The sequence below is a fragment of the Myotis nattereri genome (assembly GCF_964212035.1).
Source record: "Myotis nattereri genome assembly, chromosome: X".
Lineage (NCBI taxonomy): Eukaryota > Metazoa > Chordata > Mammalia > Chiroptera > Vespertilionidae > Myotis > Myotis nattereri.
The window spans coordinates 33,328,053-33,348,533 of record NC_138078.1 but is presented as its reverse complement, the minus strand read 5'-3'; the positions used below and the strand labels follow the sequence as shown (position 1 = coordinate 33,348,533).

The window sequence follows — 20,481 nt, the reverse complement described above, 5'->3', positions numbered from 1 at the left end:
GTAGAAAAATTATTTGGTAAAATCTAGCACCCATTTATGATAAAAATTTTCAGCAAAGTGGGAATACAGGGAACATACCTCAACATAATAAAGGATGTTTATAACAAACCCACAGCCAAGATCACAGTGATAAAAAACTTAACATGTTTTCCTTAAGATCAGGAATAAGCCAGGGATATCTGCTTTTACCACTTATTCAACACTAGAGGCCTGATGCATGAAATCTGTGCAAGAGTAGGCCTTCCTTCCCCCAGCTGCTGGCACTGGCGTCCTTCTGGCACCTGGGACCCGGGCTTCCCTCGCTCGCAACCCTGGCTCTCTCTGGAAGGAAGATAGTCCAAAAGGATGTCCAGTCTAATTAGCGTATTATGCTTTTATTATTATAGATAAGTGATGGCGAACCTATGACACACGTGTCAGAGGTGACACAAGAACTCATTTTTTTGGTTGATTTTTCTTTGTTAAATGGCATTTAAATATATAAAATAAATATCAAAAATATAAATCTTTGTTTTACTATGGTTGCAAATATCAAAAAATTTCTATATGTGACACGGCACCAGAGTTAAATTAGGGTTTTTCAAAATGCTGACACGCCGAGCTCAAAAGGTTCGCCATCACTGTTATAGATAGTACTGGAAGTCCTAGTCACAAGCAGACAAGAAGAAATATAAGGCATCTGAATTGGAAAGGAAGAAATAATGATGTCATCATTTGCAGATGACATGATGCTGTATATAGAAAACCCTAAAGATTCCATCAAAAACTACTAGAACTGATACATGAATTCATTAAACTATCAGAGTACAAAGTTAATATTCAGAAATTGGTTCCATTTTTATACAACAATAATGAATTATGAAAAAGTGAAGGTAATGTTATCCCATTCACAACTGCATCAAAAAGAAAAATAATGTAGGAATAGATTTAGCCAAGGAGGTAAAAGACCTGTACTGGGAAAATTGTAAGATACTGAAGAAAGAAATAGAAGAAAATACAGATAAATGGAAGCATAAACTGCCATCATAGATAGGAAGAATTAACATCATTAAAATATCAATGCTAACCAAATCAACCTATAGACTCAGTACCATTCCTATCACATACCATCAGTGTATTTCACAGAACTAGAAGAAATAATGAAAAAGATTTACACGTATCCATAAGAGAACCCGAATAGTCTCAGCAATCTTGAGACAGAGGAACAAAGTTGGAGTTATCAAAATACCTGATATCAAGCTATACTACAAGGACAAAACAACTTGGTTCTGGCATAAAAACATAAAGATCAATGGAACAGAATAGAGTGCCCGGAAATAAACTGGCACCATAAATAGTTATTGAAATATTATTGATTATATTCTCTATGCTGTACTTTGCATCTCCTATGACTTTTGTAACTACAAGTTTGTACTTCTTAATTCCTTCACTTATTCCAGTTTCCCATGCCCAACCCCCTCTGGGAAAGCCCAGTCCATTCTCTGTCTATGATTCTATTTCAATTTTATTTGTTTATTCTGTTCTTTAATTCCAAATATAAGTGAAATCCTATGGTATTTCTCTCTGACAGACTTATTTCACTGAGCATAATACACTATTTTAAAGAGAGAAGCTATTAAACCAATAATATATACTTCATCATCTTTTTTTAAAATTGATTTCAGAGATGAAGGGAGAGGGGGAGAGAGTTGGAAACATTAATGATAAGAATCATTGATCGGCTGCCTCCTGCACGCCTCATACTGGGGATCGAACCCGCAATCTGTGCATGTGCCTTGACCAGGAGTTGAACCATGACCTCCTGGTTCATAGGTCAACGCTCAACCACTGAGCCATGTGATCCGGGCTTCATCTTTCTTTTTTTTATTTGAATCTGTTTCATTGCTTCCCAAAAATATTTGCCAGAAATGAAGGAACAGAATTAGAAGCTATGAAGGAATGAAAATATTTAACTTGTTTATATTGATCATTTTAGTGCTTTCTGTCATAGACAAATAGTTTGAACACTTAAATAGTATTGTTTATATTTAATCACAAAGTTCAACTTTGCATTGTAAAAGAATTTCTGGAATTTATTGTTTTTCACCATTTTGAAAGGCAAAAGGACTATTTTTGAAAATGTATGTATAAAATTTCAAAGTGAGGTAGGGAAAATCTAGACATTGACCCATTTAGATTTTTAAATTAAATTTATTAAGGTGACATTAGTCAACATGAACATATAGTTTTCAGGTGTAGGTTTCTATGTTACAAAATCTGTATGCCCACCACACAGAGTCAAATCTTCTCCAGTCAACATATATTAGGACCCCCTCCTCACCCTACCCCATTCCCTCTAGCAACCACCACACTGCTGTTTGTGTTCACGAATTTCAGTTTTATATTCCACATATGAGTGAAATCATATGGTTCTTAGATTTTTCTGACTGACTTATTTCACTTAACATAATATTCTCAAGATCCATCCATCCATGTTGTTGTAAATGGTGCTATTTCATTCTTTCTTACGGATGAGTAGTATTCCATTGTGTATATGTACCACATCTTTATCTAGTCCTCTATTGTAGGACACTGGTTGTTTCCATGTCTGGGCCACAGTGAATGATGCTGCAATGAACATAGGGTGCATATGTTTTTGTGAATACATGATTTCAAGTTTTTCAGGTATATACTCAAGAGAGGAATTGCTAAGTTGTATGGTGGCTCTATTGTTGAATTTTTGAGGATTCACCAGACTCCATAGTGGTTGTATCAGTCTACAAATGATGAAAGAGTGTTCCCTTTTTTCCATAATTTCTCCAACATGTTATTGCTTGTCTTGTTGATAATGACCACTCTTAACAGGTGTGAGGTGGTATCTCACTGCAGTTTTGATTTGCACTTCCCTAAATTTCTTGCCCTTAGTCTGCCTCCACCAGAGGCATAAAATGTTCTCTTTCACCGAGGTCCATAAATTTGGTACCTATATATTCTTCTATGTAACTTATTGTTTCTGGTCTTATATTTAGGTCTTTGACCCATTTTGAATTAATTTTTGCACATGGGGACAAAATGTAATCCAGTTTCATTCATTTTCATATGGCTTTCCAGTTTTCCCAGCATCTTTTATTGAAGAGACTATCTTTACTCCATTATGTGTTTCTGGCTCCTTTGTTGAAAATTACCTGTCCATATACATGTGTTTTTATAGCTAGGCTCTCTATTCTGTTCCATTGATCAGTGTGTTTGTTTCTCTGCCAATACCATACTGTTTTGATTATCTTAGCTCTGTAGTATAATTTGATGTCAGTTAGCATGATACCTCCAGCTTCATTCTTTTTCCTCAGGATTGCTTTGGTTATTTGGAGTCTTTTGTGGTTCCATAAAAATCTGATGATTTCTCATTCTATTTCTTAAAAAATGATATGGGATTTTGATGGAGATTGCATTAAATCTGTATGTTGCTTTTGGTAATATGAACATTTTAACTATGTTGATTCTTCAAACCATGAACACATGATATATTTTTTTTATTTTTAGTGTCTTTTTCAATATCTTTTAATGATGCTTTGTAATTTTCAGTATATAGGTCTTTCACATTCTTTAAGTTTATTTCTAGGTATTTTATTATTTTGTTGCAATGGCAAAGGAATTTTTTTCATTTCTTTTTCTGAAGTTTGTTGTTAGCATATAGCAGCGGTTCTCAACCTGGGGGTCGCGACCCCTTTGGGGGTTAAATAACCCTTTCACAGGGGTCACCTAAGACCATCGGAAAACACGTATATAATTACATATTGTTTTTGTGATTAATCACTATGCTTTAATTATGCTCAATTTGTAACAATGAAATTGGGGGTCACCACAACATGAGGAACTGTATTAAAGGGTCACGGCATTAGGAAGTTTGAGAACCACTGGTATATAGGAAGGCAATGGATTTTGCACATTGATTTTGTATCCTGCAACTTGACTGTACTTGTTTATTGTTTCTAATAGCTTTTTGGTGGAATTTTTAGGGTTTTCTACACACAGAATCATGTCATCTGCAAAAAGTGACAATTTTACTTCTTCCCTATTTGGGTGCCTTTTATTTCTTTCTATTTCCTTATTCCTCTGGATAGGACTTTTAGCACTATGTTGAATAAGAGTAGTGAGAGTGGACATCCTTGTCTTGTTCCATTCTTAGGGGAAAAGCTTTCAGTTTTTTGCCGTTGAGTATGATATTAGCTGAGGGTTTATCATTTATAGCCTTTATTATTTTGAGGTACACTTCTATTATTTTATTGAGTGTTTTAATCATAAATAAGAGGTATCTTATCAAATTCTTTTTCTGCATCTATTGATAAGATCATATGATTTTATACTTTCTTTTGTCAATGTGGTGTATTACATTAATTAATTTGTGTTATTCAACCATCTTTGTGCCCCTGGAATGAACCTGATTTGATTGTGGTGTTTTTATTATATTATTTTTTGGATGCAATGTTGTATTTGATTTGCTAGTATTTTGCTTAGGGTTTTTGTATCTGTATTCATCAGAGATATTGGTCTGTAGTTTTCTTTTTTTGTGTGTTATCTTTGCCAGATTTTGGTATCAGAGTTATATTGGCCTAAAATGTGTTAGGAAGTATTGCTGCTGCTTCTTCAAATTTTTGGAATCGTTTGAGAAGGGCAGGTTTTAAATCTTTGAAGGCGTGGTGGAATTCACTGGTGAAGCCATCTGTTTCTGAACTCTTTTTTGGGAGGTTTTTGATGGTTGTTTCAATTTCCTTAGTACTTATTGGTCTATTTAGATTTTCCAGTTCTTCATGATTTAGATTAGGAAGGTTATATAAGTATAAGAACTTATTCATTTCTTCTAGGTTATTGAATTTGATGGCATATTGTCTTTCATAATATTCTAATATGATCCTTTGTATATCTATGATGTCCCTGGTGACTTCTCTCTTATTTCTGTTTTTTGTTTTTATGGGCCTTTTTGCTTTTTTTCCTTAGTGAGTCTAGCCAGGTATTTGTCAATTTTATTAATATTTTCAAAGAACCAGTTCTTTGTTTTATTGATTTTTTTGTATAATCTTTGTTCTCTATTTCATTCAGTTCTGCTCTAATTCTTATTATTTCCTTTCTTCTGACTTTGGGTTCCTTTTGTTCTTCTTTTTTCTAGTTCTTTAAGATCTGATGTTAGGTTGTTTACTTGGGATTTCTCTTGTTTCTTGAGATAGGCCTGTAGTGATATAAACCTCCCTCTTATTACTGCTTTTGCTGCATCCCAGAAGTTTTGATATATTGTGTTATCATTTTCATTTGTCTCTCTATAACTTTTGATCTCATCTTTTATTTCTTCTTTGAACCAGTAATTTTTTAGTAGTGTGTTTAATCTCCACATATTTGAGGATTTCTTTACTTCCTTTTTACAGTTGATTTTTAATTTCAAGGCATCGTGGTCAGAGAATACATTTGGTATAATTTCATTCTTCTTGAATTTGTTGATGCTAGTTTAAGAACCCAACATATGATCTATACTTGAGAATGTCCTATGTGCACTGGAGAAGATTGTATAATCTGATGGGGTTTTTTTTATTTGTTTTTTACTTTTTCAGGCTTTTATTTTTCATCCATTCCTTCCAAGTAAATTAAAGAACAGATTTGTACCACATAGATGCTCTGGTTTGAAATCAATCAGTAAATAAACATATCACACTGATACCTTTCTTTCTTGCTTTCTTTTCTTCCCTTTCTCCCTGTCTTAATTGCCTGCCTTTTCCCCTTCATTCCTTCTTTCCTTCCATCTTCTCTCATGTTCTCTTTTCTTAAAATTTCTTTATTGATTAAGTTATTACATATGTGTCCTTATCCCCACATTACCCCCCATCCTCTCTCTCATGCTCTCACCCCCCTGTTGTCTGTGTCCATTGGTTAGGCCTATATGCTTGCATATAAGTCCTTTGGTTGATGTTACGGGATGAAAGGTTCTGCAAATGTCAATTATGTCCATTTGGTCTAGTGTTTCATTTAAGGCTATTTCTTTATTAATTTTCTGTTTGGTTGATCTGTTTAGAGCTTTCAATGGAGTATTAAGGTCCCCAACTATGATTGTGTTTTGATCTGTTTCTCCTTTAGTTCTGTGAGTAATTGTTTTATATATTTTGGTGCTCTCTGGTTAGGTGCATATATATATTAAAGAAGTTTTATGTTTTCTTGATGTAGTGTCCCTTTTATTATAAAGTATCCATATTTGTCTCTTGTTATCTTTGTCATCTTGAAATCTATTCTGTCAGACGTATGTATGGCTGCACCTGCTTTTCTCTGGATGTTATTTGCTTGGAGAATCATTTTCCACCCTTTTACTTTGAATCTACCTTTGTCATTGCAGCTTTAATGTGTCTCTTATAGGCAGCATATGTTTGGGTTTTGTTTATTAATCCACTCTGCTACTATGTGCCTCTTTATTGGGGAATTCAGACCATTTATGTTTAGGGTAATTATTGATGGATGAGGATTATGTATAGCCATTTCATTTTTTGTTTTCTGGTAGTTCTGTGCCTTCATTGGTTCTTTTCCTTTGTTTCTGTCTGTTATTTTTGTTTGGTTGTATTCTATACTTCTTTCCTTTGTTTCCTCTTTTGAAGCTATGTATCCTGGTTTGGGGATTTGTGTGTGTGGTTACTATTAGGTTTGTAAAAATAAACTTGTATATATACTATAGTATTTTTTCTTTTGAGTGCATCTGATATTCATCCTCCTTTGCCAGTTCAGACTTTTCTCCCTCTTCTTTTATGTTTTAGTCACAAATTATAAATGTCAAAAAGTTAACCAACTATAATTCAACAAAGAAATCCCTGCTCAACACAGACGCATGCCTGAGAGACCAGCACATTGAAACATCTAGAGGTGGGAAACCAGGAATAAATGGGGAGACAAGAATGGAGAAAAGTGAAGATGTCCCACAGATGCAACCCTGCAAGCAGGAGCTCACCACCCACCCAGGAGAGGAAGGATACTGGTGGTAGCAGGAGCTTCCTTTGGCTTGAAGAACAGAGAACTGCCGGGGAAGGGCAGTTAAGCAGGGCGAGCAGCAATTGGAATGAACAGTGACTGAGTCAACAGACTCCTGACAGAGCACAGGGTTCTGCCATATAGAAATCCACTGTTGGGCCAGGGCGTGGTATTTCAGATAAGAAGTGCAACCACTGAGCCCTCCCACCACTCCCAAAGCTCTCCTCCTGTTGCCCTGGGAGTTGGGTTGAGGAGCATATTATCCATAAACCAAGCGCTGTTGCAGTAGAACCACTGTATGTATCCCTCTGTGACTGATCCCCAGGAGGAGTACTTGGGGCAGGACCCCACAGAGGTCAGGTGTTGTGATTACAGTGAGGGCAAAACAAACTCCACCTCCAAGCAGCATATCTGTATTGTCTTAGGGAAGCTGTGGAGGTCAAGCCTGGGAGACCACAGAGGTAAAAGAAATCTTGCAATTCAGTGCCATCTACTAGAAAATAGTAGGAAAACCTCTTCACTAATATGGACAGATATAAATGCTTAGGCAAAGAAGAACTTCAAATACCATGAATAACCATGGTAATGAGGATGATCAGAAAGAAAATGAAAAAACTCCAGAAAGCAAGCTGGAACACATGGATATATGTGATATAAATGACAGATTTCAAGATTGCAGTTCTGAAAATAATAAAATGTGAGAAAATACACACAGGCAATTCAATGTACTCTGAAAACAAATCAATGAAAAAAAATGAGTACTTTACCAAAGAGATTGAAACTTTACAGAAGAAGTCAGAAATCCTAGAAATGAAGCATGCAATTAAGGAGATTAAGAGTACACTACTGGGTGGGGGGTGGACAGGAGCAGGATGGAAAAGGTTAATGGAAAAACGAGGACCTATGTAATACTTTCAACAACAAAAAATGTTTTAAGAGTAAACTACTGAGCCCAGCCGGCATGGCTCAGTTGAGCATCAGACTATGAAACAGGAGGTTGCAGTTCCATTCCTGGTCAGGCCACATGCCCAGGTTGCAGGCTCGATCCCTAGTAATGGGGTTTTCAGGAGGCAGCCAATCCGTGATTCCCTCTCATCATTGATATTTCTATCTTTCTGTCCCTCTCCCTTCTTTAAAAATATGTATTAAAAAAGAGTAAACTACTGAGCATAGAAAACAGCCAATCAGATGGAGGAAAGAATTAGTGATATCAAAGATAGGAATCTAGAAATTAACAAGAGAGAGACGGGAACATAAAGGAGAAAAAATGAAAGAGCCCTACAAGGACTATGTGATTCCATTAGAAAAAGCAATATTAGAATAATAGGCATTCTGGAGGAGGAGAAGAGGGAGCATGGAATAGAGAGTCTATTCTCTATTCAAACAAATAGTGGATGAGAACTTCACAAACCTAGGGAAAGAACTAGATCTTTGAATCCAAGAAGCAAACCAAATACCTAGTGTCCTCAATCCAAAGAGGCTCTCTCCAAGGCATTTGTTACTGAAGCTGTCAAAAATTAATGATAAAGAAAAAATTCTCAAAGCAGCCAGGGAAAAGAAAGAAGTGACTTACAAAGGAAAACCCATCAGAATTTCATCAGACTTCTCAGCAGAAACTGTACAAGCCAGAAGAGATTGGAACCAAATATTTAAATGTCTGAAAGAGAGAATTTACCAGCCACGAATAATATATCCAACAAAATTATCCTTTAAATATGAAGGAGAAATAAAAATGTTCCCATCCATATGGAAGCTGAGGGATCTTATCACCAGAAACCCTTGATTGCAGGAAATACATAAGGAAGTTATTCTACATGAAACAAAGAACATAAAGTTGATCTTCATTTATTAAGAGTAATGGGTTGATGATTGTATAGTGTCACTTTTTATTCTGTTTTTAGTACTTCTGGAATTGTTTAGATGTAGTCAGACTTCACAATTTTATGTTTCATATTTGGCACTATGATGTATATAATAGGAAAGAACAGATTTTCAATTCAGATTACATTTCAGTTTCTTAGGGACAAACATTAAAAATTGGTAAGCATTTAATTTTTGGTGGGAATATATTGTTTAATATTTATGGTAAAAGAAGGGAGTGTATTATGTTCATTGCACAATTTGTACATAGTATTCATGTGAAACTAATATTCTTAAAGGCTGCATGTATGGCAAAGAATCAAATTTTTAAAGTATACTTAAAATGTAAGTAATATTCTCAAATAATATTGCTTTACCTATGTATATGATTTTGAAGTATAGCATATGTTGGTAAATCTAGAAATGTACTAAATTTCTGGTTTGAAGTTGCCTTTCATTGAATCAGTAGAAATTAAAATATGTACTAAGATTTTATTTTGTAATGATTTCTGAAAAGCCCTTTTTATAAAACCAGGTATTTTCTGTATTCCCTCTTTTTTTCCAAACTTAAATTCCATATGTTACTTGGTTTTAGAAATACAACTTTTTAAATTTGGGAATTTTTATGTGAGCATATTTTATGACCACTACTTTTTTTAAAAAAATTATTTATTGTTGAGAGTATTCCAGATGGCTCCCCCCTCTATTTTTTCCCATTGACCTGATCCACCCTACACCTGCCCCTCCCAGGCCTTCACCACACTATTGTCTGTGTCCATGGGCTATGCATCTATGAATATAAGTTTCCCAGTTAATCTCACCCCATTACCCACCCCTGCCTTCCTTCTGAGATTCTTCAATCTGTTCCATGCCTCTGTGTCTCTGGATCTATTTCGTTCATCAGTTTAATTTGTTCATTAGATTTCACGTGTGAATGAGATCATATGATACTTGTATTTCTCTGTCTGGCACATTTCGCTTAAAATAATACTCTCCAGGTCCTTCCATGCTGCCTCAAATGGTAAGAAACCCTTCTTTTTCACAGCTGCAGAGTATTCCATGATATACATGTACCACAGCTTTTTTATCTACTCATCTATTGATGGGCACTTGTGCTGTTTCCAGATCTTAGCTATTGTAAATTGTGCTGCATATAGGGGTGCATATATTCTTTCTGGTTGGTGTTTCATGTTTTTTTAGGATATATTCCCAGAAGTGGGATCACTGGGTCAAATGACAGTTCCATTTTTAAATTTTTGACCAAATTCCATTCTGTTTTCCATAGTGGCTAGACCAGTCTGCATTTGACCAGCAGTGTAATAGAATTCCCTTTTCTTCACATCCTCACCAGTACTTGTCATTTGTCGATTTGTTGATGATAGCCATTCTGACAGTGTACATCTCCTGGGGCAGTGGTTGGCAAACCGCAGCTCTCGTGCCACATGCTGCTCTTTGGCCCCTTGAGTGTGCCTCTTCCACAAAATACCACGTGCAGGCACGCACATACAGTGCGATTGAAACTTCGTGGCCCATGCACAGAAGTCAGTTTTCGGCCTGGGCGAGTCTATTTTGAAGAAGTGGCATTAGAAGAAGTGGGGGGTGTCAGTCAGTCGGATGACGGGAGACGCAGCGCAGGCGGGCTGCGGGATATGCAGGTGCGTGGTGGCACCGAATATCAACAGTACTTAAACTATATAGGTAGGTTAATAACAATGTACCTACGTATATAGTTTAAGTTTAAAAAATCTGGCTCTCAAAAGAAATTTCAATCGTTGTACTGTTGATATTTGGCTCTGTTGACTAATGAGTTTGCCGACCACTGTCCTAGGGCAAGGGAAACTAAGGAGAAAATAAACAAATGGGACTACATCAAAATAAAAAGCTTCTGTGCAGTAAAAGAAACCATCAACAAAATGAAAAGGGAGCCCACTGCATAGGAGAACATATTTGCCAATGTCATATCTGATAAGGGGTTAATTTCCAAAATATATAAGGAATTCATACAACTTAACAAAAGGAAGACAAACAATCCAATTAAAAAATGGGCAAAGGACCTAAATAGACACTTCTCTAAAGTAGACATACAGATGGCCAAGAGACATGGAAAAAACTCTGTCACTAATCACCTGAGAGATGCAAATTAGAACGACAATGAGGTATCACCTCACATTTGTTAGAATGTTCTAATTTTTATGTTATTAAATTTGGTATAAGGATTTAACTTAAAATACTGAATGTGAAGGAAGATTATTTTATCTTTCCCAAACCATTTTAATTAAAGCTATATAGGTATTAAATGTTATATATGTACATATATATGTATATATATATAAATTGAAACCTGTGAATAGTTTTTTATATAATGTGATCATCATGTAGTATATCTGTTGTACACCTTTTTTTCATGAAACATACTACTTTTAATGGTTGTATAATAGGTCATTAAATGAATACAGTGGGTAGGTGGTTAACATGCTATTTCTTATTGCACTTATGCTTAACACCCACTAAATGTCGGTTACTTTTTGACTGAGATATATACTTTTTTATATTTTACAGTGGATGATGTTGGGGGGAAATTGGAGCATATGGGGAACACACCATTAAAAATCGGCAGTGATGGTTCACAAGATGTTAAAGAAGATGGATTTGGTTCAGAAGTAATAAAAGTGTATATATTTAAAGCTGAGGCTGAAGATGATGTTGAAATAGGTACAAAGACTTAGTTTTTTGCTGTAATATTCAATAATTAGAACTTATTCTTATCTTTTCTAGAGACTATACATAAATTGACTTAAAAGTGCAGATTTTTTTATAGGTTTTTTTGGGGATGGAATATAAAAATGCATATGAAATATGAACCAGGAATTGAGAATATATCATACTTAGGTTCTTTCAAACATGAGTAGAATATTACAGTTGATATATTAAAACAAATGAGTGGAGAGGATTTAGTTTATTGGTGAAAATTATAATGAGTATTTAAGGGCAGGCTAGAATTGCCTGCTTGGATTTCAGTCCTAGTTCTGCCATTTAGCTGAGTGGCCTTTTGTGATTTACTTAACCTCCTTCTGCCTTAGTGTTCTCATCCGTAAAGTAAGCCATAATGATAATAACTAGCTCATGGGGCTTTTGTGAAGATTAAATGGGTAAATGCATGTAAAGGTCTTATAGAATGCTTGGCGTATAAGTGTGATGTGTTATATTTGTTATTTGTCAGTGATGTATAAAAAGTTTAAATTATAAGAAAATTTTCTTGACATTTAGAAATTTATCTTGGAATATTTTGGAAGAATATTTTTCTAAAAACTATTTATTATATTCTCATTAATTTAAGAAATTATTCCATGATACTTCTCTATTTTGATATGTGTTTTAATTTTTTAAGGTGGAACAGAAATTGTCACAGAGAGTGAATACACCAATGGACATTCTGTAGCTGGAGTGCTTGACCAGAGCCGAATGCAACGGGAGAAGATGGTTTACATGGCGGTTAAAGATTCTTCTCAAGAAGAAGATGATATCAGTAAGAACAAAAGGGCACTGGAGTGACTTATTAGTAGCCATCATGCATTCTTTTAAAAAATAAAGTATTCCCAGAAATACAAGCACTATATAGGAAAAAAAAAGTCACTAAAAATAAGCTTGACCCTTTGCTAAAATAATTTAAAAGGGAAGGGTTCTTTTGATTATTCATACATACATGTATTGCTCAAATTAGCAAATATGAAATAGTATGTCCAGATACCAGGGATACAGAGATCAGCAATATACTGTTGCTGGCTTCAGTAGAACCCACAAAGATACAGGGAATTATGGAGAATCTACTTTCTCTGTGTTAATGGATATGTCATGTGTATATTATCTCATTTAATTCTCACACCTCATCTGGGAAGTAGGTGGTATTATCCCTGTTTTATACAGGAAAAAAATGCTCAGGGAAGTTAAGTAATTACCCAAGGTCATTCCAATATTAAGTGAGGAAGGTAGGGTTAGAATTCCTATCTATTACTCTACTGCCACTGTTCTTTCCACATGGCAATTACCACTGTTGGCCTTTATCTGGATTTAGCAGTGAAAGGGAAAACTGGTTGTTTGCCTACTATCCCTGAGGGATTGGTTGAGTAAGTATTTTTCCAAGTCAAGCTGCCAGGATCTTTACTTATGATTCCTTTGATAGTCTCCAAGTAGTTGCTATTTAAGGCTTCTTAGGGCTGAGTATCACAGAGTGATCAAAGATCCTCAGATTTCCTTTCCTGCCATTTCCTTATGAAGACATTTTATTCTCTGCTTACTTTCTTCTCACTTCTTTGTAGGAATGCAGCCCTTCCCTAAGGCTTCTTCTGTCTTCTTGCCATACTAAGACAAAAACTGCTTTGTTTTGCCCTAGAAGGGCAAGAGCCTCCACTTAAGTGCATTACCTTGACAGTACCCATCTTTACCTATACTGCATTTTGATCCCCACTCCTCAAATTTCCATCCCTTAAAAGCCACGGAGATGCCCTGGCCGGTTTGGCTCAGTGGATAGAGTATCGACCGGCGGACTGAAGGGTCCCAGGTTTGATTCCGGTCAAGGGCATGTACCTTGGTTGCAGGCAAATCCCCAGTTGGGGGTGTGCAGAAGGCAGCTGATCGATGTTTCTCTTTCATCGATGTTTCTGGCTCTCTATCCCTCTCCCTTCCTCTCTGTAAAAAATCAATAAAATATAAAAAAAAAAGCCACAGGGAACTGGGTTCTAATTCCAAACATGAATAATATACTATACCTGAAAATATTGAAACAAATTTGTCTAAAGGATTTGATTGAAGAGGTAGAGAGTTAAATGAAATAATTTCTATTTGGTCTCTAAAGTCTTTATTTTTATTTTTTTCATCATTGGTAAGTAAAGGGGCACGGTAGAAGGTGGGAGATGGAGACTTAGGTTACCTGATTCCAGAATTCCATGGGAATGTGTGTAACTTACACCAATGACTTTTTCTGGTTAATTGAAAGAACAGAAACTGAGAAGAAGAGAAGCACTTTTTCCCCACGTGTCCCTTGTTTCTTCTATAGGGAACAGAAGATCTCATTAATGTGAATGAAAGGATAAGCATAAATTCAAGACAATTTAATGAATCTCATTTATTGCTTTTTTCCTTTAATAAAGTCTCAGAAAATCCTATCTTTTGACTGAAAGGGCGTCCACATATTCTTGAGCACCAACAATATATATATGACATGTAATATATTATATATATATATATTTGACTTTAATTTAAAATGTTTTCATTATTATTTTTGACCATTTTCATTGAATATACAGTACCGTATGTAAGTTGCAATATGTGAGATAATCATGGGCCACTTTTCTAGTATTGATGCTACAGGAAATGCTTTCTGAGTTCCAAATAACTATCAGGCAGAATTATGGAATACAATTCTCTTTTTTTAATATATATATTTTATTGATTTTTTACAGAGAGGAAGGGAGAGGGATAGAGAGTTAGAAACATCGATCAGCTGCCTCCTGCACACTCCCCACTGGGGATGTGCCTGCAACCAAGGTACATGCCCTTGACCGGAATCGAACCTGGGACCCTTGAGTCTGCAGGCTGATGTTCTATCCACTGAGCCAAACTGGTTAGGGCTGGAATACAATTCTTTTAATATAGTTATGCCAATGGACTATAAAATCAGTCAATATATTTCAAGCACACATATTTTATATAATCTAAAAGCCATTTTTATAGGAGGACTAGGTTCTAAGAGGAGAAAAATAATTTTGATAAATTATTTTCTCCTAGTGGCACTAGCTTCTAAATTGCCTATTGTAATTTTTAAATTAACCAAATTGAAATAATGAAAGTTAAAAGGTTTAAATTGTTTGGAATTTTTACCCATTTATTAAATATTTAGGGTTATAAACAAGCACTTATTTCTAAAATTTAGGTTGTGCTAAAATAGCAGATGAAGTTTACTAGTGTATGGAAATCATTGTAGGGGAAGAGGAAGGAACTTATCTCCCTGAAACTCAGCTTGAGGACTCTAATGTTAATAAAACAATTGCCCCTGTTGTCTGGGCTGTGGCATATGGTAGGACATTGACATTTTTTCACCTGATAAGTACATAACATATCTCATTTGACCAGCCTTTAAGTCATTAAATATGTTGTGCTAATACCCTTTATGAATTGGCTAATATTATAAAACTAGAGGCCCAATGCACGAAATCGTTCAAGGGGCTCAGCCCTCACAGCTCCTGCTTCGTCTGGACGGTCGTTCTGCTGTTGGGCCGTTCGTCCAATTTGCATATTACGCTTTTATTATTATAGATGTTTTGCTGTGGACTGATTCGTCTCTAGTTACCTACATGATTTTCCTACCACATATATTGGGCTATTTAAAACGAACCTTGCTGCCCTGACCGGTTTGGCTCAGTGGATAGAGCGTCGGCCTGCAATCTGAAGGGTCCCGGGTTCGGTTCCAGTCAAGGGCATGTACCTTGGTTGTGGGCACATCCCCAGTGGGGATGTGCAGGGGGCGGCTGATCGATGTTTCTCTCTCATTGATGTTTCTAACTCTCTATCCCTCTCCCTTCCTCTCTGTAAAAAAAAAAAATCAATAAACTATATTTAAAACGAACCTTGCTTAATGCATTGTGCTTTTCAAATAGGATTTATTTAAAATCCTACCTATATAAGTAAGTGCCATAAAATTTTTAATTTTTCTAAAATAGGGATAGCCTTTGAAAATTCTTCCCCTTTTGGAAAATCGTATTTTCATGTATTAATACCACAGATAATAAGATTTTGAGGTTTTGAAAAGGAACAAAAACCCAGGTCATAAAAAGTAAATTTATCAAGTTATTTTTTCTTTCTACTTTATTTTGTTCCTACTTAATTTACAAGATGGTCCATGTATACTCTGAAAAATTTTGGTGTTCAAATGTATTAATTTATCTTAACTTGGTTTTCTAAAGGTGTATTCATTCAAGAGTTTTTCATTGAAAATCTTCAATTTTAAGGGCACTCTGCAGAATTATCTACCCAGTTTTTTTTAGAAAGTAAGATTTTTCTGGACATTACAGTTCCAAGGATGCTGATAGCAGGCCTTATTTTCAGTGTGTGAAATTATCTAACCTATGGGATGGAAGAAGTCAACAACAAAATTTAATTCAAGGAATGGTGGTCAGAGTAAGATTTTGTAGATTAAGATGTGATCTGCTAGTAATCATTATACTCAACATATCAGTTTTTAATTAGTCTTTTTTTATTTTAGTAGATGAAAGAAGAGTTTCAAGAAGGTATGAAGATTGTCAAGGTGAGAGAGCTTTATATGTGAGTTGTAAGTCAAATAGCCAATTTTGTATACTGTTTGGCAGATGAAGAGTTATTAGTTTATATGTACAGACACATTTTTTGGACTTTTACTTGCCTGACCATATCTAATTAGTTACAGAGGAATTTGCCTATTTATTAGTTACATAAATAATTTGTATTATTCTGTGAATGCTGTTAATTTACATTTACCTTAAAATAAAATACCAGGCAACTTACCACATGCTTTATAAAAGGCTGTTATGGAAAAAACATACAAAATATAAATTATTTTGACAGAAGTGTAGAAATTGTCCATGATATCAACTATTTATTAATATCTTCTTTGGGGCAGAACTGTTTTCTATTTTTTATTGCAGCCTGTAGATTTATGTAACTGGTACATAAAACCCATGTGTCAGCTTAATTTTTTTTATTTTAACACACTCTATATAGTGTTATACCATGGTTAATAGTTCATTTTCTTTTCTTAAGCAAAGAGACTTTTTCTTATGATAAAGTGTATGTCTATTCCATTTTTACCCTTACGAGGTATTTTAATCTCTATATTGAAATATAGATTTCAGAGGAATTGATGAGTGGCAAAAATTACAGCATATAATCTAAAGAGTTTTGTTGGTCTACATTTTTAAACTAAATTGCATAACACAACAGATTTGTGACAACTGAGATTTTATTAAGTGCTTTATTCTGTATACACTGATCACACTGACATTGCCTGCCACATCTATCTTAAAATGCATCTTAATACTTTTCACATTAAGTAAACTATTCTAAAGCGTATATATGAGATGGTTATGTGTTACACATAGTTATTTAAAGTGTTTGCACGTGTGTGTATATAAGAGTGTAAAAGAGGATAACATAGGTATACTTTGTGGAATGTAATACCACAATGTTAAATTCAGTACCATAAGGGCAACCTGATGCCATGTCATCTCTAGTAATTCATCTAACAAAATCCAAAAATGTATAACTATATGTAGTTTAATTGTGTATCAATTTTTCAGGAAATACTTTGGACTCAACATTAGAAAACAGAAGTAATACAGCAGCACAGTACCTTCAAATTTGTGATAGCATTAATACAAATAAAGTACTTAAACAAAAAGCCAAGAAGAGGAGAAGAGGAGAAATGAGGCAGTGGCAAACAGGTAAAATACTAATACTTTGCTTTATTGATATTATAATAATTTGAAAAGTGGAGTTATTTTTTTTTGTAATTGGAGAAAATATCAGTTGTTTATAGTATAGCTCTACTCCCACATACCTGTTTGTGTTTGATCTAAATAGTTGTGTTTCTTTAAATGTGTTTGACTCATACTTAATAAAACTATACTTGTTTGCTCTTTACCCAAATGGTGTTTTAAAAGGGAATTGTCAGGTTGGTTTTACAATAAAGGGTACCTGTTTCTAGTTTACAAAGTACATGTGATATAGTATTTTGGCAGATGAATAGTATATAGCAGAGTGCTGCTCATTAATTTGTGTGAGCTATTTTATCATAAATTGCTTTTAATGTGCATTTTATCTTAGAAAATTTTATTCCACTAGTATAGTTCTCACAGTGTGAATATTGGCACTTTTGTTGTAAAATCTTTTTAAACAGTCTGGCTAAATGTCACAACTTCCCTATTTTTTTTAATCTAGCTGTTATAATAGGCCCTGATGGACAACCCTTGACAGTATATCCTTGCCATATTTGCACAAAAAAGTTTAAATCAAGGGGATTCTTGAAAAGACACATGAAGAATCATCCTGATCATTTGATGAGAAAAAAATATCAGTGTACAGATTGTGACTTTACAACTAACAAGAAAGTGAGTTTCCATAACCACTTAGAAAGCCATAAGCTTATAAACAAAGTTGACAAAACCCATGAGTTTACAGAATATACACGAAGATACAGAGAGGCTAGTCCACTGAGTTCAAATAAACTTATACTAAGAGATAAGGAGCCGAAGATGCACAAGTGCAAATACTGTGACTATGAAACTGCAGAACAAGGACTATTAAACAGACATTTACTGGCTGTTCACAGCAAGAATTTTCCACATGTTTGTGTTGAGTGTGGGAAGGGCTTTCGACATCCTTCTGAACTCAAAAAACACATGAGAACCCATACTGGTGAGAAGCCATATCAGTGTCAGTATTGTGTTTTCAGGTGTGCAGATCAATCAAACCTGAAAACTCACATTAAGTCTAAGCATGGTAACAATTTGCCATATAAATGTGAGCATTGTCCCCAAGCATTTGGTGATGAAAGGGAGCTTCAACGCCATCTGGATTTATTTCAAGGACATAAGACACACCAGTGTCCTCATTGTGACCATAAGAGCACCAACTCAAGTGACCTAAAGCGGCACATCATATCTGTCCACACTAAGGATTTCCCTCACAAATGTGAGGTTTGTGATAAAGGTTTCCATCGTCCTTCTGAGCTCAAAAAGCATAGTGATATCCATAAGGGTAGGAAGATTCATCAGTGTAGGCACTGTGACTTTAAAACATCAGATCCATTTATTCTTAGTGGTCATATCCTTTCAGTTCATACTAAGGATCAGTCATTGAAGTGTAAAAGGTGCAAGAGAGGGTTCAGACAACAAAATGAGCTGAAAAAGCATATGAAGACCCACACTGGAAGGAAGATTTACCAATGTGAGTATTGTGAGTACAGTACAACAGATGCATCTGGCTTTAAACGACATGTGATATCAATACATACAAAAGACTATCCACACAGGTGTGAATTCTGCAAAAAGGGATTCCGAAGACCATCAGAAAAAAATCAGCATATTATGAGACACCACAAGGAGGCTCTTATGTAATAAGACCAATATAAAGAAAGAAACTCTGGAAAATATGATATGCTACATGGCAGTAAAACTTCATAAACCTTTTCATCTGGTTACAAAGTTGATATTAAATCATAACTTTGCATTCTTTGTATTAAAAATATTTGAATTGACAGGGTATCTCATAGCCCTTTGGAAATTACTTAAAGAATTTAAGAAGCACCATAGAATGGTTGTAGAAAAACCTATTAAGTGTCAATTTAATAGGATTATATGCATAAACTACAGAAGGGAAGAGCAAAGATAATGACTATTTGGCTGATCATACTAGAGACATGCTTCTGAAAAAAATCTTACATAATTTAGGAGTTTAGCAATGCTTTGCTATGACAAGCCTCACTTTTATGCAATTTTAGAAATGGGGTGGGAAATAAAATGCAGTCATCCATCAAGCATTTTGTCATTGAGCCTTTTATATGGTACCTGGAAATTGAATTCCAGAAATCTAAAAGTTTATGTATTCATTAAAATAACTTTCACTGAAAAACAGGTTAGATTAGTTCAATACTATTAAAAAGAATTTCAGAGCTGCTAAAATTTTATCACAGGACAGGATGTTTAAAATAAAGCATTCTGTGCTAAACTCTAAGGATTAAAGTTCCCTTTTTTATGCTGTTTGAGTTGGTTATTGTTCAGTATGGCATATATGACAAGCGTATATTTGAGTCAAATATGGCTTTCTAAAACGAATGCAACCATTAGTGTTGCAAACAAAGTTAGCACTATATTTCTTAATGATCTAAAGATTAAATTGAGAGAACTCAGTTTTCTTAAATATTATAATGTTTAGGTTTTTTTTAGGACAATTAGCAAGTATGATGGTTCTAGCCTTACTTGCTCTAATGTTTAAAGGTGCAATTTTATGCCATTCTTGAAAATTTTGATTTTTAAAATCTATATATATACCATATAATTAACATGCATTTTCAATACAAGGCAGTGTTTATGCAGTATTTAACAAAACACTGTGCTGCCAATAGAATTCAGAAGTGGATATTCAGTTTACAGTGTATAAATTTAAAATATGCATCCCTTTAACAACGCTTTGTGTTAGCATGCTGGAAATCAAAATGGCGCTTAATATAAAAAGCTGGTTTAGGGAAATTTAATGAAATCCTGTTCATAAATGTATTGCATATGATGTGTATTTTTAAGTTTTAGTTGCTTCATGTTTACACTCAGCTGTTCAACATTATTAAAATGTAATTTTACTTCATACTGTATTGTGGCTTTGTATTTCAACTAATGTTCACCTTTCTGTTTTTTTGCACCAGATAAGAATCAGTTTCTTGAGAATAAATTTTTTATCTTTCTTAACTTCAGAATATTAAATTTGGAAAATCTAAAATTGTGTGTTATGTGACTGTAAATGATGTACACGCTGTAAAATAAGATTGTCTCTGTTACGTGGGATTATTTCTAAGTGTTACTCATTGAAATGAGCATACAATAAAAAGCATTTATTGCACTTCAA

General features: G+C 34.6%; 1 protein-coding gene across 4 annotated transcripts in view; it reads left to right on the top strand.

Moving 5' to 3' along the window:
- ZNF711 (zinc finger protein 711) overlaps positions 1-20,481 on the top strand; it is a 41,089-nt gene extending 20,608 nt beyond the window's left edge. For 3 of the 4 annotated variants that reach the window (XM_081115455.1, XM_081115456.1, XM_081115457.1), the window contains 5 exons: positions 11,395-11,547; positions 12,224-12,361; positions 16,094-16,135; positions 17,163-17,306; positions 17,803-20,481. In XM_081115455.1, coding sequence (XP_080971581.1) covers positions 11,395-11,547; positions 12,224-12,361; positions 16,094-16,135; positions 17,163-17,306; positions 17,803-18,980 — 1,655 coding nt within the window. In that variant the 3' untranslated portion in view covers positions 18,981-20,481. The remainder of the gene's footprint in view (positions 1-11,394; positions 11,548-12,223; positions 12,362-16,093; positions 16,136-17,162; positions 17,307-17,802) is intronic. The other variant, XM_081115458.1, reaches the window with a different exon arrangement.